The sequence below is a fragment of the Microtus pennsylvanicus genome, chromosome 1, assembly GCF_037038515.1.
Source record: "Microtus pennsylvanicus isolate mMicPen1 chromosome 1, mMicPen1.hap1, whole genome shotgun sequence".
NCBI classification, from domain to species: domain Eukaryota; kingdom Metazoa; phylum Chordata; class Mammalia; order Rodentia; family Cricetidae; genus Microtus; species Microtus pennsylvanicus.
Genome location: NC_134579.1, coordinates 32,485,721 through 32,509,038, shown reverse-complemented (window position 1 = coordinate 32,509,038; position 23,318 = coordinate 32,485,721). Strand labels below are relative to the sequence as shown.

General features: G+C 50.0%; 2 protein-coding genes across 8 annotated transcripts in view; one reads left to right on the top strand and one right to left on the bottom strand.

Moving 5' to 3' along the window:
• The window catches only part of Hlcs (holocarboxylase synthetase), a 196,329-nt gene extending 190,840 nt beyond the window's left edge, over nt 1-5,489 (top strand). For all 7 annotated transcript variants that reach the window (XM_075960697.1, XM_075960705.1, XM_075960690.1 and 4 more), the window contains 2 exons: nt 1,300-1,513; nt 2,529-5,489. In XM_075960697.1, the coding sequence (XP_075816812.1) occupies nt 1,300-1,513; nt 2,529-2,700 (386 nt within the window). In that variant the 3' untranslated portion in view covers nt 2,701-5,489. The remainder of the gene's footprint in view (nt 1-1,299; nt 1,514-2,528) is intronic.
• A 2,036-nt stretch (nt 5,490-7,525) lies between these two features.
• The window catches only part of Sim2 (SIM bHLH transcription factor 2), a 42,295-nt gene continuing 26,502 nt past the window's right edge, over nt 7,526-23,318 (bottom strand). Inside the window, exons 7-11 of the mRNA XM_075960677.1 lie at nt 19,791-19,897; nt 12,896-13,043; nt 11,501-11,669; nt 10,523-10,931; nt 7,526-9,084 (exon numbers count right to left, since the gene is read on the bottom strand). Of these exons, the coding sequence (XP_075816792.1) occupies nt 8,669-9,084; nt 10,523-10,931; nt 11,501-11,669; nt 12,896-13,043; nt 19,791-19,897 (1,249 nt within the window). The 3' untranslated portion in view covers nt 7,526-8,668. The remainder of the gene's footprint in view (nt 9,085-10,522; nt 10,932-11,500; nt 11,670-12,895; nt 13,044-19,790; nt 19,898-23,318) is intronic.

Genomic DNA, 23,318 nt, shown 5'->3' with positions numbered 1-23,318 from the left:
TTCCTGTCTGGGGCCGTGGAAACTGCCAAATTGCTATCACAGCTCACAGATGTCCTTCCATGGGTCTGCTTCTCATGGAACTTGAAATGCTAGAAACAAATCTTTTACAATAATTACATTTTATAATAAGCTCTAATTAATATCAGCGGTGCTTAGCTTAATTGTCAGTTCACACAATGTAGAACTGGCCGGAAAGGGCCTGGAAGAGGGGCTGGGGGCTTTCCGGATCAGGTTGGCCGGCATCTTTGCAAGGAATTGTCTTGATTGTGTTCACTGATGCAGGAAAACACAGCCCAGGATGGGCAGCGCTGTTCTCTGCTTTTAGTATTTATTACAGTAACAGACGTGCAGCTAGGACAGTAGCAAAGACATTTTTGCTGCTGGGCTTGCATTCTTAGCCATGAAAAAAAATTGCCTTTTTAACATTAAAAAACAAAATCAAAAACAAAAACCTCAAGCTAGTCTAAGCAGCACAGAGTCCCTGCCTGCTTCACCTCAGCACATCCAGGGAGGAGGCGGCTCCACGGCAGTTTCAGAAGTTCTTGGGACCCTGATCATCCAACCACCGATCCCCCTAATTCCCAGTAGAGCTCACTTGCCACTCAAAAGTCAGCCACAGAGAGAAACATGCGATCCTGTCTAGGGTGCCAAAGAACACAAGCTTGCATTTCAGTTCTGCTGCCGACTTGCAGGGTTTCTCGAAGCGAGCAGTGCCGTGTCCCATGTTTAGATAAGCCATTGTGCTATGTGCAGATTCTAAGTACCATCCGCTGGTACTGAGGCCGGAGGATTGTTCAGGAAGCTAAAGGATGGTGTTGGGCAGGAGTAGAAGCAGAATGTGTAGCTTTGTTACATTCTTACAGTTCTTGGTGGCTGGAGAGTCAAGAGGGGCAGGTTTCAGGGTGAGGAACAGAATGTTCTGGCTTCTAGAAAGACTTAGCCCAAGTTCATCGTAACTGCTATCATTATTCTCCCTCAGACGGATGGTATCCGATGATAACTGATATCATTCTTCTCTTCTCAGACTTCAGTTTGTGAACACTGGGAGAATCTGCACCTTTATCTAGGACAATGGTTTTTCAGCCTGTGGGTTGTGACCCTTTCGGGGTTTGCATATCAGATAGCCTACATATCAGATATTTACAGTATAATTCGTAAAGCATAAAAATTATAGTATGAAATAATTCTATGATTGGGGGTCGCTACGACACGAGGAACTGTATTAAAGGTCGCAGCGCTCGGAAGGCTGAGAACCACTGACAATGTCCGACTGCTGTTCTGTCTGTTGTTTTTGTCCAGGCTGTGGGTTTAACGTGACAAACAGTAACCCGACCATCTGCATCAACGACCTCATCGCAGAGCACAACAAGCAGCTCGGGGCGGGCCTGAAGCCCTTGAGAGCCGATCACCTCATAGCCAGGGCGGTCACTGTGCTGGAGAGACTGATTGAGGCGTTCCAGGCCCAGGGGCCCAATGGTGTCCTTCCTCTCTATTATAAATACTGGGTGCACAGGTCAGTACCCACTGCCTTCTTTCTTTTGAAATTCCCTGAAGCTAGTACTTAAGTTTCTTAGCGTGAGGGCCAAGAGTAAGTTCAGGTGGTTATTTTAACTCCCAGTGACTCAGCCTAGCCGGAAGTGAGGGGCCAGCATCCTGGGGGACGCACTGGGCAGGACACAGCACTGAGAACATCTAGAAGCAACTCAGTGTGAACTATGAGGAGCTAATTCCACACACAAGTGGTAGAACCTTCTAGATCTCAAATGAGATCCCTATGCCACAATAGCAGCCTCTCCTGCACCTAGGTTCACCTTAGTCTATGCTGTGGGGCTGAGGTCCACCCCACATACTAACAAACGCTCCTGGCAGCCTCCTGCAGCTGGGAGCCACGCGTGTGTAAGACGAGCCTCAGCCCTTCCGAAACGCCCGTGTCCTCAGACTTAGGAGAAGGCGGGGCAGCATGGTGGAGCTGGTTTTCCTTCCACCTTTACGTGGGTTCCCAGGACTGAATCCAGGCCACCAGGCTTACGGGGCAAGTGCCTCACCCACCGAGCCTGCCTTGCCTGTCCCTAAGTGGTGTTTTCTTTTCCTCTCCTTTATTTTTACTAGCATATTGCTTTGGAAAATAGTGAATTTTTGCTATGGCATTTCATACATGTCTACAGTATAATTCGATCCTATTCCCTTGTCCCCCTTGCCCTCCCTTGTCCCTCCTTTTCCCCCTCATTTTCCCAGACAGCCCCCTCCACTCCCTTAGTTTGCACAGTGTGTTAAGATTCCTGGGTGAGGAGGGGTAAAAGCCATCAGCAGTAGGATCAGAATTCACAATGTATTACATAGAAGACCCAGCCTACCACTGTGGCTGGTGAGTATTAAGACATTTCACAGGGACAGAGGTCAGAGGTCACTATGGGAAGCCACAGCCGGTCCCCAGGGCCCTGGCCCCTTGTCGTGAATAGTCATGCAGCTCTGTGTCCCAGCCTTCCATCGCCTCCTGTGACCCCCGTGTTGATGTGCTTCGTTTTCAGTGGTCAGCAAGTCCGCCTGGGCAGCACCGAGGGGCCACAGGTGTCGATCGTGGGGCTTGATGATTCCGGGTTCCTGCAGGTCCACCAGAAGGGTGGTGAGGTCGTGACGGTGCATCCAGATGGCAACTCCTTTGACATGCTGAGAAACCTCATCGTGCCCAAGCGACAGTAGGGCGTGTCCCCAGACAGCTTGGACCTGCCCTGTGCAGCAGCAGCAGCAGCAGCAGCAGCAGCAGCAGCGAATCCGACAGGGAAGCCGCTCCGGGAGCTCCTGGGAACTCCCAGCAAGCACTCTGCTGACATGGCTGTCGTCTTTGCCTGCCCAGGGCCTGAGAGATTGACGTAGAATTGTAGGCCAGTATCTTCTCCCAGTCATTCGTTAGCTCTTCCGCTTATTGTTCCCTGCCCCTGCTCCCACCCCGTTCCACCCCACCCCCGAGTTTGGGTTTGGGTTTTGTCTTTTTATATCTGCGATTGTGTTGGGTGTTTGAAGATGAAGGTAAGGGTTGACAAGTGAAGATGCAGTTTAGCTTAGTCGACTTTGCCTCTCACGGTGTCAAATGCTCTTTCCCACAGGGCTTGGACGTATGTTTCCTAGGAGAAAATGAGGGGCAGGGGGTTGGAAATGAGATGGTGCAGGTGTTTCCCAAGCAGTGAAGGCTTTTCTATTGAGTGAATGCCCTGCACTCAGGCAGATGCTGCGTTGGAGTTAGTCCTCTTGTGAGCCTCCAGAGGGTTTGCTTGGAACACACCGTGGTGCTTACGCCTTGAGCTGTTTTCTGTTTTGTTTCTGGGGTTGCTGTTGCTTTTCCTCATCAGGGTGGGTGAGGTCACTCCGCTGTGACACGGGGCTGAAGAGTAGCCGCCAGCCCGCATGGTCGCAGTGGCCTTGGAGAGGAAGTCAGTTCCTCGCTTTGCCCTTACGCAGTGAGCACTCCTTCACTTGTCATAGGCGACAAGGTGGCACCTTCCTTGAAGGTTGATGCTTAACCTGGATTGGAGATATCAGCTCACTCTCCTGCCCACACAAGGGATGGTTCTTGGAGATTTTAAGCCTATCGTGGGCTCTGTTAGCATGTGGAGCATTCCCACGCGGCTGCCCTCATGCCAGATGGAGTGTGTGGCACTGTATCGTAAGTCTAGATTTACTGCCCCCTATTTCCTTATACTGTCATCAAAGAAAGAGATACTGACACAAAAGTTTGGAGGTGCGTGTGTGTGTGTATGCAAGCGTGCATGTGAGCCCAAGCACTCACGTATGACTTTAAAAGAAGATGTTCAAACTCTGATGTGCTAAAAGTGTCCGTGGAAGAACAAAGGAGAGGAAGCCTTTCTAGGTTTGTTTCCAGATGTGTGTGCGCTTCCTATGTCCCTCCCATCTCCATGGAGTTCGTGAATCATACCCATTACTGCCCAGCCTTAAAGCACCAACTCCTGTCTGCTGAGCATCCCCGCTTCCTGCGCAGTTAATGGAAAGGAAACGGAACAGAATGCGCAGCTTTGAACAAGATCCCCTCATCACAAATGAGTACCATCTTTATCCAGGTCTTATGTAGTCAGGCCACGCTCCAGAAACCTGAGGTGTTCAGTAGAGAAATCCATCTCCCTCAGGCTAGTGCAGAACCCCCCTGGAAGCAAGAAATAACCTGGTCAACCCCACCAACCTGATCTGTGTTTGAGGGCGTGCAGCTTTTAAAGAATTCAAAAGGTCACTTTTTTGCATATGTATTTATATTTAGGTCTTTTTTTAAATACATGTGAGTTTAAATAAAACTCTACACCACCCCAAAATTACAAAATGTACTGAGCCTTGAGAGGGCGTCTGTAAAATGTCACCGCGGGGAAGATCTCCAGGCTGATGTTGTAAGCTTCAGTTCTCAGACTTTGTAATATAAGGCCGTTGTCTCTCAGGACTGCCATCATTAAGTTTTAAATTTCTTTGGGGGATTATTTAATGAAAAACATACTATGTTTTATTTTAAGCTGAAAGCCTATTCTGGGTAGTTCTACTTTGGGGGAAAAATGTTATCATTTAATTTCCTTTCTGTAAGTTAAAACTAATGAAGTGTGGTCCTGTCAGGGCAGACGGAGATGTCCTGGCCATGGCGCTTGGCCTCTCTGAGGAGCTACACTATTTAGGGGGATTCTCGATTATGTAAAGGTGACGCCCACTTGTCCTGAGAGCGGCAAAGTAGCCTTGAAGCAGATGCTTCTCGCTCACCAGGCTTTGCCTCACATGAACCAAAGACTTCCAAGTCCACGTCGTAGAGAGCATTCTACTGATAGAGGTGGAGAGGCTGCCCCTGTCCCTGCTACGTACATGGATGGGTATTTATTTACAGACTCGGCAGTCTGAGATCTCAAGGAACTTTACAGGGTCTTAAGGGAAACTTTGCTATGTCCTAACCTTGAGATGTGGCCTCCTAACTCAGAAACTGCACGAGCTTTAGAGCAGGTGACTCCTGACGGGAAGTTGCTTACATATCTACCCTGTGTTGGAAGGCACACGCAGCAAAACTGGGTCTCACATGACCCAGCTAAAGCAATGAGGGAGCCTGACAGCGAGGGCCATAAGTGGCAGACTCCTGTCCTGTGGATCTCACTGTGCGCCATGGCAGGACCCAACGTGGAAGAGATGTCCTGTCTGCAGCTTGGTCAGATACACAGCCAGTGAGGGGCCACAAACTCTGGGGGTTCCCTACACCTAGCACACCGTGTGGTAACCCCCTGGCCTGTCTCACCCGGAGGGGAATCTTAGGGGCTTTGCTTTTCTGACCTGCCAGAAATGGGACCTCCTCATTCCTGGTTCTTCACTATGCATCTTTGAAATAAACAAAAACGTAAACCTTTGCTGTTTTTTATTTTTTAGCTTTTCAAAGAATCATCTCTGAGAAGAATTACTGTAAACCAATGCCTATAAAGCCAGCCCTACCAAAATAAACTTTTCACCTTTTCACCGCGGCTCGGGCTCGTTCTTGTCTCACCATTATTAAAAATAGCCAGCAGCTTTTGACCACACCATCTTTAACATTTAAACATGCTTACACGACAAGGCTCACGTGTAAGAGTTCACTTTTGACCACACCATCTTTAACATTTAAACATGCTTACACGACAAGGCTCATGTGTAAGAGTTCAGGAATTCTTACACGTGCTTTGTGAGTTTTTAGATGTTTTTGGTAGAAAAGAAATCTCACTAGGAAGAGGAAAAACTGACGAAGAACCACCAGATCTCTACCCAGCGAGGGGTGTTTGCAGCCACCGCTCCTTAGCTGTTCTCTCAGGACGTTTGCAAAAACAGCTCGGCTTTCATTAAAGGTGTTTTTGTCCTGAGATAGTAACATCATATGTCACGCCTATGCTTGGGGTCAGCTTCAGCCGTGTGCTGTAGATACCGACAGGCTGCCAGTCTCCAAAAATCTCATAAATGCCCTTTGGGCCCACTTTCTCTGTAGCGACTTCCACTCTCTACCCCAGCTACCTCGCAGTTGTACAGATTAAAACTTGGATAGATTTTGTGTGTGGAAACGGCTAGCAGCCGCACTCACACACACACCTTTATGGTGGAAGGGAGGATGAAAGGGGAAGGGGTGGGGAGGCGGGCCCTTCTACCCCTTCCTGTTTCTGCTGAGGTATGAAAGGAATGGCTTTTCTAGAAAGGGGTTTCCAGGAACATAAAGGGATTCCTTTCCCTGGGAGGCCCCTTGCAGGGCCAAAGCCTTGAATTGGGTTCAGGCTTCAAATCCATTCGATCTAGCGGGTTTTTTTTTTTTGTCAATGTGGTCCATCTTAGGTAGGGCCCACTATGATTTTCTTTTCTTTTCTTAGTGAAAGAGTGGTATCATTACTAAAATGCTTCCTCTTCTGTCAGAACTTTCTGGAATTGAGAAACGATATTAGGGCTTCAATGGGCAGAATCTTGAGGATGAGGGTAATAGTAAGGGGTTGCCATGGTAACTGCTTGGCAACTTTGCCAGAGTTCATAACCTCTGTAAGCCAGTTTGGCTTTCTGAGGAATCTTTCTTCCTATTTTAGACCATCGAAGCATGATGTTTATTCAAATAAGGAAATCTTTGCTAATATGCATTTTAATTTTTAGGAACACATAAACTCCCTTATGTTTACATTATCATTTATAAATCTATAACACGGTCATTTCCCCTCAGTTAGCCTGTTAACCTGCTCCAGAAGCCCTCCTGATTTGTGTCTAGTGGATGCATACAGCCCCCAAAGGTGAGTAACCAGGTTGGTTGACACACCTAAGTGGTACTTTATTGGAAAATGTTGGTGCTAATGCCCACGAATCAGACACAGAACTTCTGAGGAACTATGGGTTAATTGTGAGATTCATGAACATAAAAGATAACACTCTCAGTTTATTATCGCTGACACTGAGAGCACCTAGTGAGGCGTGAATGCAAGCAACGGGTGTGCGCGGGTGTGCGCGCGGGTGTGCGGGTGTGCGCGGGTGTGTGCGCGTGTGTGCGGGTGTGCGCGGGTGTGCGCGGGTGTGCGCGGGTGTGTGCGCGGGTGTGTGCGCGGGTGTGCGCGGGTGTACGCGGGTGTGTGCGGGTGTGCGCAGCCTTCCTAACCTTGCTGTAGAGAGTAACCGGGGTTCTCACCGCACAGCACAGAAGGCCAACTGAAGTTCGTATTTCAAGAGCTCTTGATGCCACTGTTTGATTGTAGAAGGGTTAGTTTTTGAAAAAAATCAGAACCTTTTGGTACAGGTGGGAAAGTTTACTTCCTAAAATGAAGTAAAATTTATTAAAAGTAAATTGATGAAGTATTTCCCGCGTAGAGAGATTGAAAGGTGATAAAGCAGATGTTGGTCAAAAGAGATGTTCAGGTTAGAGCCATGAGAATTTTTGAATAGTGACTTTCTTATTTTCTTTCCATCCCGGGGTTTAAACCCAGCGTCTTCTGTCACCCAAGCACTGGGCTACTGTGCTACACCCATCCAGAAAAATAAATACACCCATAAATAAATCGTTAAGTGTGAAACCAAAGTGATGGCAGTTTATTTTGAAACACTGCTGGTGCGTTTATAAAAAGGGTCTCCGTTCTGGTACACACGACACGTGCGTACGACGTGCGCGCTATGTAGAAAATGCTTACATGTGTACACCATTTTCATTACACCCCTAAGCACGTTCTTCTTCCACAAGGTGCAGTCCGCTCAGGTCTCTGTATTGCACATGCACTTAGCTTTAGTAGGACCTAGTTGCAGCAAACACAAGCATAGGACTAACAGATCTGCGAGGGCTGGAGGGACCTGGCTGGGAGCTAAGCTTGTCAGGGTCATTCTAAGATGCCTGCCTATATATAATATATATTTCTTTTTTTTTCTTTTTTTTTTGCATTTAATGCCTACTCCATATATTTTGAAGGTGCAATTTGTGGGTGTCACCAAGAGTTCCTATGGGCTCGGGAAAGACGAGCTTGTTAAAGTGTTACTGAAGCACACCCATGTCCACACACACATCGGCTTGCGTGTCGGCCTCCTTAGCCTCGGCTTGTTGGTTTTTGTATTTTTAAAAGGATTAAATTTAAAATGAGATGCATGAGTGAGTTCAAAGACAGCAAAGACTCTTGTCTGCTCGTGGGACTTACAAGGATAGCATTTTGCGTCCACTTAAGTGTCCAAAAGGACCCTGAAGGGACTTCCAGCTTGTCGCCACCCCTATGGAGATGGGGGTGGGAGGTCCCCTTAAAGTGGCATCCTTCCGCCAAGCTGCATGCAATGCCTTGAATTCCCATTGTTGGGCCTCGGCTTGATTGACTTCATGGTGAGGAAACCAAAAGCCCCGGGATCTGTGTAGTTTGAGGTCACAGGTTGGCATCTGGACTCTCTGCCCTCTGAAACCCGGCCCCTGGCCACAAGGGTGGGCAATCCCTTCTCCCCATCCTCCAATTGGGTCCCAACCCTCTCCACCAGCATCTACGGTAAAAATCTAAAAGGCGGCTGCAGAGTTCTATTAAAATAGTTGTCTCTGTATAAATTAATTTATATCGTGCATATACAGTTCGCCCCTCCATCTGCTGGACCAAAAAAAAAAAAAAAAAAAGGAACCAGAGAAGGCCTGGCCTATGGCTTCTCCCTGTGGGCCGCCCTGCGGAGCGGGACCGGCCCTGGCGGGTCACCTGCCGTTGGTGATGATGACCGAGGCACCCAGGTAGTGCGGCCGGGGCGCACTGGGCACGGAAGCGGCGACGGGGCCCGGATGTCGCGGCCGCAGCGGACCGACCACCTCGGGGGCTCCGGGGCCGCATGCCAGGCCGGGCGCAGTGCCCCCCAGCGGCCCGCGGCGCGCCAGCACGCGGTGGTAGTTGAGCAGCACGAAGGGCAGCTGCGTCGGCGCCTGCGGCTCGGGAGCTGGGGGCGCGCAGCACTCAGGGGGCGCTCGGGCCAGCGCCAGCCGGGCTCCGTCCCGGGACACCTGGCGCGCCGCCTTGGCGGGGCCTAGAGCCGGCTCCTCGCGGTAGTGGCCGCAGCTCGGGAAGCTCGGGGGCGCGGGGTCCTCGCCGAACCTGCGAGCAGCGGCGGCGGCGGGCGCTGCGGGGGACAAGGGACAGGTTAGAGAATTGCACTCGGGAGGAAGTCGTCCTTTCAGAGACACATCAATCCTCTGCTCTGAGCCATGGGCGTCCTTGGCCTTGCACAGAGACGCAGGCGCCCTCAATCATGCACACAGCCTCGCGAGGTCCTCCTCGCTTATGCACAGAGCTACACTTGCCCTCACCCGTGCAGAGCCACAGGTTCCTCCTCCGTTACACATAGAGCCACGCTACCCCAGCCCTGAACCCCTGTCATGGACAGAGTCCTCCTTCTCTGCCAGTGCCACCCCTTGTACACGCCAGGCCAGTGCAGTGCAATCAGGAGACGCTGCTGGAATCGTGCTGGGAGCTTTAAGAGGACCAGGTCGGATTCGTTCTCAGTAATACACATAATGCAACAGGGGCCACACGGAGCTAGTGGGCACCTTGCTGGGCAGCAACAGAAGCTAAGCAGGGTCCTCTTCACAGTGCCCAGTCTGCCAGGTTTGCTGATTCCTCCAGGTGGGTAGGGTGGGGTAGGTGTTAACGGCCCTGTGCCGTTTAGTGGGTCCATAATTGAAAGTAGTAACCATGCCCATTCCAGTAACTCCCCAAGCTTTCCCATGAGGCCTTTGTTTTCTTTTAATACCAAAAGACTGGGAAGTTGGTCACAAATTGCTTCAAATTAGCGCCTTTGGTCACCCTCCCCCTTCTGTTCATCTAATCAAGTAGATGGCCCCAACCATTCTGTGTGTTATATCATTAGCCAGTCCTCGGATACAAAGAATAATAAGTCTGGCTCACACGGATGTTTACAAGGCCCTTGATTTTTTCTTTCCTTGAATGTTAAGGACCCTTGCACTGATGAGTATTGGGGATCCAGTCATTCCAAGCGAGGGATCAGACTAGCCATGTACTGTCGGGCACCTGGAGTGTGCTAAGTAGGCTCACTACGTAGACTGTGGTCCCATTTTACAGAGAGAAAGACGGAGGCTTGAAGAGTCCTTGTTAATTTTTCTGTGTTCATGGCTTGTGCCCCCAAGACCAGGAATTTCTACTTTTGTTTTCTGTAATTTGAAAACTGATCTAGGAAGAGAACCAGTGTTTCTGCCATTAATGCTGAGATACAATGAAAAGCATCTCAGGGACCGAGTTGGAGCGTTGACAAACATGGGAGCTGGCTTGAAAAAATCATTTTTGTTTCCCTGTGGGAGCGTGAACACTGGGCACTCGCTTTCCCTTATTGCTCTTTATCTGGTGTTCTTGGGACATGTGCCCCGTAACCCAGTCATCTCTCACTCCTGTGAAACCGTGATTGGCAGCAGGAAGCAAGGTAATCCCTACTTAGAAACAGAAAAAGCCAAAGTTTGCCCAAAGCGCGAGAATTCTTTTTCCATCCACCACCCACCGCTGCCGATGCTGCCCCCTCCCCTCCCCCTCATGCAAATGGGACCCACCTTCATAGTTTGGCACAAGTCCATGCCGGGCAGCATTTACGGGAGGCTCAGGAAGGTTTTTAGCTGGCGATGGGCTGCTGGGCACTAGGGGGTTGGCATGATGCCATTGGCATTCGCTGCTGGCTGGCAACGTGCTCAGGAAAAAGCGTGCCACCTCACACGGGGATCCTTGGGGCTGCCCGAACTTGGCGGGCAAGGCTGGCTTCTTGCTGCTGAAGACGTGAGAGTCCAAAGGGAAGTGTCCATAATGGTAGGAGAAGGGGAGGCTGTAGGGTGGCCCGTATAAAAGGTCGCTGCCTTCTGAATGGAGCTGCTGTTCTGGGGGAGCCGGAGCATTTGTGGGGGGACTAGTTCTCCAGTTTCCCGCCTGGCTGCACTCCAGTTTGTCCATTTGGAACGAGCTGTATTGCTGCGTGGCAAAGAGAGAGGCCGTCAGGGGGGCCACGGGCAAGCTACCCACAAGACCAGATCTTGGGGGCCCAGCCCCATGACCGGGCTGGCCTGACCCCGGTGTTACTGTGAGGTCCCTGAGGGTGAAGATCCTATGCTTCAACATGGCCACATACCAGAATCCTGTGGACACTTGCTACTTTCCGGAGCTCACCAGATGTTCATTCTGAAGCCAAACGAGGTAGCACACTCCTATCCTAGCTATTGGGGAATGGAACCGAGGATCACCTGAAGCAGGAGCTCAAATCTAGCCCCGTAAACATAGTGAGACCCCCCCACCTCCAAAAGAACATAAAGGTTCTACAGCCCATGTGTTCTCCTGGTTAGCTGTTTGTTTGATTTGTTTTCTCATTCTTGACAATTTACCTAGGGGTGTTGCTATCTGAAGGTGTCACTACCATGTGGTCAAAACATCCCTCAGGAACCACTTCTTGCTCTGCAGGGACACCCCTGAACAGTGGTTCACAGTTCACGTCCAGGTGTCCTGGGTCCCCAGATAGCTGCCATCTTGCCCCGTGTGCATGTTACCTGTGGAGGGTAAGGGTTGGTTCTCAGCTTTGTCTTCATCTTCGCATGTTTGGGCTTAGCTGATTTCCTAGTTTCTTGTGAGGTAGACAAGGCGGTTCTCCAGGAGTCCTGAGACTTAGACGTGGATGCCTGGTCCAGAGACAGCTGGAGTTCCTTGTATTCGATATCCCTGGAAAAAACAAGAGTGGGCAAGTCACAAAGAGCAGGTCCCCTAGGCAACCTCATCCTCAAGGCCCAGTGCATTCTTCTCTGGGGCTGGATGTGCGTGATGCTGAACAGAAGGACACATCGTCCTGACCAAAGCCACCGGCAGCTCCAGTGTGGTGGCCCAGAGTGTGCTGAGCAGGGATAGAATGACAAGAATGATAGAAAGTGACATTCTTTCTCCAAACCCATTCAGCCCAGACTCCTTTCCCAAGGACTCTGACCACGGCAAGGGGTAGTCATGCTAAGAAGGCCAAGGTGAAGGGCAGCAACCCAGTGACCCCAACAACCCTTATGGGTCTGTGTATCTGGGACCCAGCTGTTCTCTGTTGAGTGCTCCAGAAGCCTGGGGGGGTGAGCCTGTGGGGATCCGGCTCCTAACCTCACTCACTTTTGCATGAACTCATGTCCAGCCTGCAGAACCAGCTCTGCAAAGGCACATTCCCAGAGGGAGAGTTGCTGCAGAACGCTGCCGTACCTGGCTAGCGTAATGAGGGGCAGGGGCGTTCTGTCCTGGGTGGCTTTGCCAGCTCATCCTTCTAAACCAGGAAGTAACCTGGTGGTCATCTGTGAAAGACCCTGGAGTCTGAATCCTCAGTGGTTAGGACAGACTAAGGCCGGGGATGGAAAGAGTGAGAGACGGGGGTGGGGTGTCCCAGGAAGGTGTGCCTATGACTTCTAGTGGCTTTATCCTCATCTGCATCACTTGGTAACCCATGCCTATAACCCCAGCACTTGGGAGGCTGAGGGGGAGGATCATGAGATTGAGGCTAGCCTGGACTAATGACAAGACTCTATTTTTTTTTAAAAAAATCTGTTAAACTCGGGTCTTTCAGAGACCAAATACCCACCATCATTGGAAACAGAGTGTTTGGAAAGACAGAGAAGTGGGGATAGAGTCTGCTCCTAACGGCAGAAGCACAGATGCACATGCCTGACGCAGGACATGAACACTGTCCTCTCCTGGGCCCCTGTTTTGGGCTCTGTATCCTGACAGGGCTCCCTTGTCATCATTGCCACCACTCCCCGCTATAATGGTTGGGACTGCCCAAGCGGCTGGGTTATTCCAGCAAGACAAAAGGGACACGAAGAGTCTTAGAAGGCAAGAGGAGCAGGAGATGACACCTTCGGAGTGGTGTGACCAGGGACAGAGGAAGAGAGCAAGGAGAGAAACAAATAGGGCTGACTTACGTGAGGACATAATTGACACTCACGATGCAGTGGGGCCGGGAGGAGCGGCTGTTGTGAACCACGGTGGCATAGCTCTGCACCCACACCCAGCCGCCCAGCTTGGACAGCAGCCGGTAGTATTTGGTGGTGACCTGGCCCTTCACAAGCACTGCAAGAACAAGGTGACATGAATCCTGGGAGCTTCCGAAGGTCCTGTCCTGCCCCCCTGACTCAGAGCCTTCGAGGGCAAAGGACTCTGAAAACTTGAAGTGGGTGGACTTTCTCCTCACAAACATGGCATGCACACACAAACACACATGCACAGACACATATACACACACACAATGCACACACACATAAGCACACACATAAGCACACACATGCACAGACACACACACGCTCACACGTATGCACACATGCACGAGCAAAGGAATGTCACCTATAACTTTGCAGACTCTCTAGAGCAGCCCCTCCCCTCTTGTTAAGAGCCCTGATTTAACAGTCACTGCTTTCATGGGAGAAGAAAGCCCCCAGACATCACCAGTACCTGCAGAGTGGTAAAATCCGATTAGCTTTTTAGTACCCAAAATGCCCTAATTATGTTTTAATCCCTGAAACCTTTAATGGCAGAGAAACTACATTGTTTAAACAGAACGCTAATTTCAGCACATTTAACCAAGTGTCGGATTGGTGCTGACAGTTGCCATCTGTCCCGACGCGTGTGTTCACCGGGAACCTGTTCCCTCTCCTGTGCTGTTTACGTTTTCTTCCCAATTACCCGTTTTTCATGGGCTGTTAATTTCCTGTGTTGCTCATGTAAGAAAGCCCTCTGCTTAGTGACATAGCTCCCGAAAATTGGGCCCATGAGCCCACCTTCTATGCATGGGTGCAAAGGCTGGGCAGCTGAACAGTTTCCCCAAAGCCTCTGTGCGCCCATAAACCGTGACTCCCCCTTGCAGCCCTCGAGTAGGCAGATGGAGGAAAGTCCGGAAGGGAAGGAAAGTGCCAGAAGCTGTGGGTGGGCAGTGGAGGGGAGAAAGCTGAGCAGAGGCATAGCAGCTACTTCATCCCCAGCTCCAGAACATTCCTGTGTCTCACAGCAGGGCTGGTCCAGGGTCCCGACTTGGAAACCACCTGGACAGAGACAAGGGGGCTCAGGCTGTGATGGTGGGGGCTAGCTGCTACTAAAGGGCCACACAGCACAACACGGTGCATATCTAACACAAACTCATTCCTCACATAGCTCTACTAGCAGACACCCCCGTCTACCCATCACTCCTCAGGCTCTCTGATGCCATGATGAGTCTGTGTCAGCCGCTGGACAACTACTTCAACGCATTTCGATGCATTGGGGAAATGCTGTGGATTGATAGTCAAGAGATTGTCAGTCTTGCATATCAAAGGCAATACAATCTCTGTAATGATTTGGCTCTTAAAATATCTAGGATAAACTGTCTCTGTTTTAGCCAGGTAGGTATAGTGCCTCACCTGTAATTCCAGCGTGTGGGAGATGAAGTTGGAAGATCATCTTAGGTCTGAGGCTAGCCTGGACTACAGAGTGAACTCCAGACTAACTACACTGTGAGACCCAGTCTCAGCAAACAGACAAACACATAGACAGACACACATCCACATGCGTATGTGTACACACACACACACATACACACACACAAACACCCCTCATGAATACAGAGAGACTTCACAGTTGTAATACAAACACTTAGACCTAAAAGCAATGCCATGGAAGGGCATATACAAACTGCATGTTGTAGTGTGAATGTAATTGGCCCCCATAAGCTCATAGGGAGTGGCACTATTAGGTGTGCCTTTGTTGTGGTAGGTGTGACTTTATTGGAGGAAGTGTGACACTGGGGGCGGGGCTTTCAGGTCTTGGCTATGCTCAAGAATAAACATAAAAGGACAAAATGAGCAAATGCTCAACTCGTGGATTCAAGGGTGGGGCACCCAGCAAGTTCTCAAAAAGAAATGAATGCTACATGGTTCTGTTTATGTGAGCCACCCATGACAGGCAAGTCCACAGGGCCAGAACCTATGGGTCACTGTGGGCTGTGGAGGAGGAAGGGGCAGGATAGAAGCCATAGAGCAGGCACTTCTGTAGAGTGTGGCAGTGTTCTAGGGTGACATAAGGTGACATATACACTGTGGCCCTTCTAAAATCCACTGGAAACACTTAAAACGTCAGACTTTGTGTTATGTGACTTTTGGCAAGCAATGCCAGCTGATCTGTGGTGGAGGCCTGTCAAAGGGCTCATGAAGGATGACTCAGGGAACTTTCTAGAAAGCATGCTCATGGAAGCCACACACTTCACTTCTAGGGATGGGGTTTGTGGGAAATATGCATGATATAAATAGACCAGTGGGCAATAAGATCCCCTGCAATCTTGTTTCAAGTTCAAGAACTTCTGAGGAGGGGGCTCCTGTGCTCGAGGGTCAAGGTTAAGAAAACTGCAGAGGACGAATCACTGAAGAGACTGATCTGTCACACTGCAGAAAATGCACACCACCCAAGAGAAAATGACAGACTCAGACCTGAGATAATGTAATCCTAACTGTAAAGATGGGCCTATGCACACATGCGCACTCAAATTCATTGTGCTTGGGCTGGAGAGATGACTCCATAGTTAAGAGCGTCAAGTGCTCTCCTAGAGGACCCGGGTTCAATTTCCAGGACCCACATGGCAGCTCACAACTGCCTGTAAGTACAGTTCCAGGGGAAGGATCTAACACCCTCACACAGACATACATGCAGGCAAAACACCAATGCACATAATAAAATAAAATAAAAACAAAAAACCCTCATCGTGCTCTACTAAGCAGCCTGTTGCAGTCTCTGTCTACACTGTGTGGAGGTGCGTCACTGTGATTGGTTCATACAGAGCTGGACAGTCAATAGCTGGGCAGGACAGATGGGAAGGATTTCCAGGGAGACCAGGGGAGAGGAGGAGCAGTCTAGTCATGTGAATCACACCAGGGAGATGCCAACGAGTCAGGGAGGGAGTCGGACATACAGAATGAAAGAAAAGGGGAAAGTCACGTGGTAGAATGTAGACTAATAGAAGCAGGTGAATTTAAGTTATAAGAACTGGTGGGGACAAGACTAGGGTAACGCCGAGCTTCACCATGAATAGGAAGTCTCCTTGTCATTGTCTCTGAGCTGGTGGCCCAAAGGAAAATACAACTACATCAAACCGTGCCTCAGTTTCCTCCTTTGTAGAATAACCACAGTCACTAACATAGTTGTGAAGACTACCCCATTCCTGCAAGGGAACAGTGGCAGGCAGATGGGACTCCGCACACATGAATTCTTATCTAACTGGTAAGCTGGCAGGGACTCATGGTTTTCTCCTTCCTAGCAAGTACGAACAAAGAAGGGGTTCAAGTTTTCTAACCAGAATGAAACATCAGATGTTTTACTCTGTTTTTTTTTTTGTTTTAACATGGGAAAACATTATGTATAAAGAGGTTGGGAAGCAGAAATCTAATATACTCGAGCCCCCAATGCCTTTACGAATATCTGCAGAGATGCATATCTCTTGATGTAATCTCAAGATGTAATCTTGCCATGTTACAGTTGTCCATCTGACCTTCCTGTGCAACTGCCTCCCCTCTGACCATGGGTGACAGCCTCCCCTCTCAACCAGCCCAGCTGCCTGACAGCCATCCCACCTGCTCTTCCCTGCCCAGGTTTAATTCTGGCTTCTGAGCAGATTTTCTTGGCCATCATGAGATCCACGCTTCAGAACATGGATGAGGCAGTAGAGTAGGTGCGTTTATGGTACTTCATCTACTTTCCCCAACTCCATGACATCATGGCAGGTGACCTCCTTATGAAATGGGGCTTTCCTACCACAGTACAAACAGGCCTGAGAGTACAGCTGAAGTACTTTCACAGTGGTGTCAAAGACCGTCCCTGCTACAGGCTGAACTGTGTCATCCAACTGTAAGGTGAAACTCTCGCCCCTGCACCACAGAACACACTGTCTGGAGACAGTGCCCTTACACAGGTCAACACAGTGACAGGAGGTTACCCTGGTCCATCATACCCTGCGTGTTTATAAGATAGTGGGACCGTGAGAACACACACAGAGAGCTGACTACACGAGAGCTCGGGGCAGAGGCCAACCATGCCAGGAGGAGAGGCCTCAGGAGTAGCCACTGCTGACCCCTGGAGTTCAGACTCCAGCCTCACACGGTGGAGAAATGAATGCCTCTTTTGCAGCTACCTGGGCTGTGGTGGTTTGCTGTGGCAGCCCTGTGAAGCTCATCCCCAGAAGGATCTAAACATCATGAAGCAGACAGGTCCTCAAGAAACAAGAAGCCAGGTGGCTTCTGTAGCGTTCTAGGGAGCCAAGCGGCATCTAGACACTTCTATAGGAGGCAAGAAGGCAGCTTGGGTATCAGGCCAGGGTGGGGGTGGGGAACCCGGCACCTTCCATTTTCCCTGGAGCAGGAGCCTGGCTGTGGGAATGGCTGGTGAGGATGGTCTGTTAGTCAGCAGGGCCTGCCGATAGAGAAGGTGACAGGGCCCCAGGGAAAGGTGTCACTCCCGCATACAAGAGACCTTAGATGATCAGAACCCAGCTGACAAGGAGAGGAGGAGCCTGAGGAGGGACTGAGAAGTTGGCTTTGGTATGGCTGGCAGCCACTTCCAGCTGCAGGCACCTGCTCTCCCATGGAGACCTTGCTTAAGCAAAGCCCACTCTGTCCAGACACTGAATGAGTCAGGGGTTCATGTCACTCACAAGCAATTCTCAGCCAAGAACGGCGGGAGCTGCCCACTCTTTCCTCTTTCACCCCATTAGCTCTGAGGTGGGGGCCTCGCACTGGCTCCCAGAGCACCCCAGGACAAGAGCCCTGACAGCAGCAAGTGGGGTTCCCTATACTTTCCTTTTTTTTTAAATATTTATTTATTTATTATGCATACAATATTCTGTCTGTGTGTACGTCTGCAGGCCAGAAGAGGGCACCAGACCTCATTACAGATGGTTGCGAGCCACCACGTGGTTGCCGGGAATTGAACTCAGGACCTCTGGAAGAGCAGACACTGCTCTTAACCACTGAGCCATCTCTCCAGCCCTATACTTTCCTTTTTGAGACAAGGTCTCATGTATCCCAAGCTGGTCTCAAACTCTATACAGATAAGGATGCCTCTTTGCCAGGTGTGGTGGAGCACGCCTTTCATCCCAGCATTCAGAGGTAGAGGCAGCAGATCTCTGTGAGCTGGAAGCCAGCCTGGTCTACAGAGTGAGTTCCAGGACAGCCAGAACTACACAGTAAGACCCTGTCTCACAATCACTAGACAGACAGACAGACAGACAGACAGACAGACAGACAGATAATAGATAGATATAGATAAATGATAGATAGATAGATAGACGATAGATAGATGATAGATAGATTGATGATGATAGATGATAGATAGATTGATGATGATAGATGATAGATAGATAGATAGATGATAGATAGATAGATAGATAGATAGATAGATAGATAGATAGATAGATAGATAGACAGACAGATAGAGGACAGCCTCGTACTTCTGATTCTACTGGAATGGAACCTAGGGTCTGTGAGTCTGGGTTTCCTGCAGACGACTCCCTGTCAGAGTTCCCTTGGGTCCTGGCAATATCTTGAGACAGCAAACTTCCCATGAGACCTCTGGCTTTCACACCCGTGTATACACATGTGCATGTATACCTTCACATACATACACAAACATCACACACACATACACACACACACACACACAGAGACACACACACACTGTCCCAACCCAGCATCTCTGTGTGCTGAGGGTCGTGGCAGGTCTCCCTATGGACTTGAAGAGAGAAAAACAACCCTAGTCACACTGCATAGCCAAGGGGACAGTGGCCACTGGATCTGCCAGCCACCTCCAAGGATGCCAGCAAATGTCCTCTAACATCTCTTAGCTGGTCCAGAACAAACAAGCACCTAGGACATAAACCCAGGCCACACATAGAAGCCTCCATTTTGCCCAGTCATCTGTATCTGGCTGAATACCCTGGGACTTGCTATAGGCCTGATGGGGCTAGACCGTAGGAGGATAAAATATTTCACTTCACCCAAATTATTCTCTAGATTCCTGAGGAAAAGTGCCATGTCTTCCTTCCTTTCTTCCTTCTTTCTTTCTTTTTGATTTTTTGACACGGGGTTTCTCTGAAGCAGTCCTAGTTGTCCTGGAACTTTTTGTAGACCAGGCTGACCTTGAACTGACAGAGATTCTCCTGCCTCTGCCTCTCTAATGCTGGGATTAAAAGTATATGCCACCATCGCCTGGTGACAAACCCTGAGGTCCACAGATGGCCTCCACGGGCAAATCAAATCCTGCTGGCTCACTTGAGAGGCCGATCCCCCTTACGGTAGAACATCCCAGTGGGGTGAGACCTGGCAGCGGAACTCTGCAGAGGTTTGGCTGTCAGCTCTGCCTATCTGACCACAGAGAAGTGGATGACCCTCTCTGAACTTCATCATTCTTAAAGGTAAAATGAAGGTGACAGGCATAAGATGTCCTTCCCGGGTTGCAAGTCTATTTAACGTCTTCATCCAGCACCAGGCCGTACATAGCAAGGGCTCCGCACTGTTCTTGTACTAATGCTGCTGGTATTCACAACTAGAGTACAGAGTCCATCATTAGCTGGGCCCCCAAGCTCACAATCTGGAACCCATGCCACTGGGGTCTGGCATTGTCACTGAGATCATGTCTGTGGGTAGTAGGGAACAGGCAGCAGGGCCATCATTAGCAAGGGGCAAAGGAAGTCACCCTGTGCTTCATGAGTGACTCCTATGCCTGCCCCAAGCAACAGGTATGTCCCCTCCCCGTCCTTGATGCCTCCACCCTGGCCAGCCACCCCTGGCCCAGGGACTCGATACTCACAGAGGTGGTGCGCGTAGCGGAGGTGGAAGGTGTCACAGCCGTGAACGTGATGGTACAGCGTCTTTTCGATCAGGTCCTGTGGCTCGTAGCCTGTAAGCTCTGTCACCCTGTGGAAGGATGGAGGCTCCATGAGTCAAGCAGCTCCTTGGCCCCTTCCTTTAAACCGGTGCTTGCTTTGCCAACTAATCAAGTGTGAAGAGGCCCAGGGGTGGGGATGTTGGTTTTGGAATGAACTATTTTTACAGGAAGGAAGTCTTTGAACTCTAGCTCAGAGTAGGATGTAGAACAGTGAGCAAGAATGTTCTGGAACCATGGGCTACAAGCCTGTTTGCGATGACTTAGCATTGGACCTCTCTTGAGCTTTGACTGTCTGTGGGCGCCCAGGGAATGCTTTGACCCAAACATTGAAATAAGCCGTGTGCTGGGAGAGCCACTCTGGGGTCCTGTTGGGGCAGTCCTTCATGAACCTGTTCCGTTCTATATGTGAAAGAATGCATGCAAGCCCCCGCAATCTCTGCATCTCTGTCTTCCACTTCTGGGGTTATAGACTGCACCGCCATGCATGGCTTTGTACATGCCTCCTGGGGATCTGAACCCGGGCAGTCAGGGACAGAGTTACATGCTTACACAGCACACACTTTGTCCACAGAACCATCTCCCCGGCTCCTTTACTTGTTTAATTCTATAACTATAATGCTGACTGTGCATGATTTAGTGGCATTCACAACATTCGCACTGAACCGTGATCATCTCCCCACCTTCCCATCACCCCAGACAGAACAACAACATTCTCACTGTACCCTGATCATCTCCCCTCCTTCCCATCACCCCAAACAGAACAACGTTCTCACTGTACCCTGATCATCTCCCCACCTTCCCATCACCCCAAATAGAAGAACAACGTTCACACTGTACCGCGATCGTCTCCCTTCCTCCCCATCACCCCAAAAGAAGCTCCTCACCTCTGAAACAATGCCTTTCAGTCTCTATTCCCCTAAATACCACCAGTCCCTTTGTTCCAGCCCTTGTCCTCCATTCAACTTCCTGTCTCCCTGATTTGTGTGTCCTAAATCAGAATGATACCATGTGTGACCCTCTGACTCTGCCTTCCTTCATACATGATGACATGTTTAAGGTCCACTGTCCTTTGCAGAATGGGTTCAGAACATGGTTTTCTATGTTCTATTTCATGTAGATACCACGTTTTGTGTTTTGTTGGTTCCCTAGTCTGTTGACGGGTACTGAGGCTGTTCCACTGCTTGGCTCTGTGTTGGCTGTTCAAATGGCTGTTCTATGTTGTTAATTGGGTGATTTGTCTCCAGAGCTTACAGCTGAGTGGTTCTTACTAATGGGAATTACAGGATAACTCTTTAAACCTGGTATCCCTAACGGATTTCCCACAGACCCCCAGAAAACTCTGCAATGACTATTCCAGCTAGAAGGTGAGGTGCTCACTCTCCTCGGCAGTGGAAGTCTTTCCCAGGGCGCCTGTGACATGATCCCTCAACTCTCACCAAGTCCCAGACATATTAATTTACCCCTTCAGCACTTTGAAGAGAAATGGCTGTCAGCAACTGAGCCCTCATCGGTACTGCACTGGCCTGCCCTTTCCGTGGGTGAAACTGTGTGTGGCGGTGGTGTGGCTTCATAGACTTGGCCTAACCAAGCTGGGAACAGTGTCCTTAAAAGAGGTAAGTGGCCCTAAGCACGTTGGTGACAGATATTTAAGAACAGATGACAGGGCAGAGTAAAGGATTCCAAAAGCAGCGTGGCAGCAGGGAGAGTCGGTTCTGGAGACGGTGGAGGGGTAGGAGGTTAATGAAGGAGGCTGGCATGGAGGGCCCTGCTTGCCAGCTATGAAATGCTAGCCACAGACAGAACCAGGAAGTGTGACCACCCCCTTCCAGTCTTTAATCTGCTCGGACTCCAGATCATGCATCTCTCGGAGCCTTGGATTTCCTTGGAATGGCTCTCCATTTGGCAGGTGTATTCCCATGGTGTTCCTCTAAGGTGAGAAGGAAGGGGCGCTAGGTGAGTGTATGGGGGATGTCACTGGCCCCTGCTCTGTTCATTCCATGCTCTAGGGACTCAGCCACGGGCCCAATGGGGTCTGACTGAGCCAGAGGAAGATGAAGACAGCTGGCTGACCCCAAAAGAAACCCAGATGTCTCTGTGGCATGGACCGAAAGACTTATCCAGCCCCCGGACCATTGCTGTATTAACAGCAAGGACCTGAACATGTTCAAGAATCAGAAACACGTTCTCACCAAACTATTCACCAACTTTAAAAATTAAAGGGCAGGAAAAGGGCTTGGCAGGATGCCTTCCTGGGTTTGTTCAAACCTCCCGTGTCTGTAGACTTGTCAGAGAGATATGCCAGACTCCAAACACTGCTGGCTTCACCCAGCCTTAACAAAAGCACCGGCTACAGTTTCAAAATGAAACCACAACCCGGAGGATCCAAACATCAGGTTAAGCCAAGTTTAGTTGTGTCTGGGATTATGCCGGGTGGGCGGCCAGCAGCTGCTCCCCAAGGACCACTACCCCTTGCTCCTGTGACTTGGGGAACTCAGGCCAATCCTCCCTGCTGTAGCTGAGAGGGACTAGATGCTGAAGTAACCTCCAACCTGACCACTGCTGTTCCCCAGAGCAGGTTCTAGCCGAGAGGCCTATCAAGATCGTGTTGCTGCAACAAGACAGAAATATGAGCGGCTGTGAGGGGTCCCGATCCCCTTAAGTGTCTCTGACATGACGCCGCCCTTGGCTGAAAAGACCCTCCACATTTCAATACCCTGAACTAAATAACCAACCAGAAAAGACTTCAGGTCACTCCTCTGGGGACACAATCTCTTCTTTCCTCTTTGAGAGAATTCAAATGGGTCTCTTGGGTTTTCTTGAATTGTCTGAGAAATACAAGGAGGCTGTGCTGGCTAGTTCTAGTCAACTTGACACAAGCGAGAGTCATCCGAGAGCAGAGAGCCTCGGTGGAAACAGTCGCCATAAGACCCAGCTGTAAGGCATTGTCTCACTTACTGATCAGTCGGGGAGGGCCCAGCCCACGGTGGATGGTGCCATCCCTGGACTGGCTGAGCCTGTCATGGGGAGAAAGCCAGTAAGCAGCACCAAGGCTTCTGCATCCGCTCCTGCCTCCAGTTTCCTACCCTATTGGAGTTCCTGCCCTGACTTCCTTCAGGGGTGATGTGGAAGTATAAGCTGGATGAGCCCTTTCCTCCCGGACTTGCTTATTGGTCATAGTAATTATCATAGCAACAGTAACTCAAAGGAAGACAGAGGCAAAGAGTGGAAAAGACCCGGTGTTTCCTCTGCATTTCTTCAGCCAGGACCTTGGACAGCCCATGTCTGGCCTACTTTCCTTTCGGAAGAGCCCCTGTCATGGTTCCTACCAGGCCCTGAGGAAGCTCATGCCCCCCAAGCTGCAGTCCTTGCTTCTGCAGGAAACAGTCCCAGAAGGTGCTGTGCCATTCACTCTTTGCTTGAGATTTCGGGGTGAATACCTTCTGTAGTACC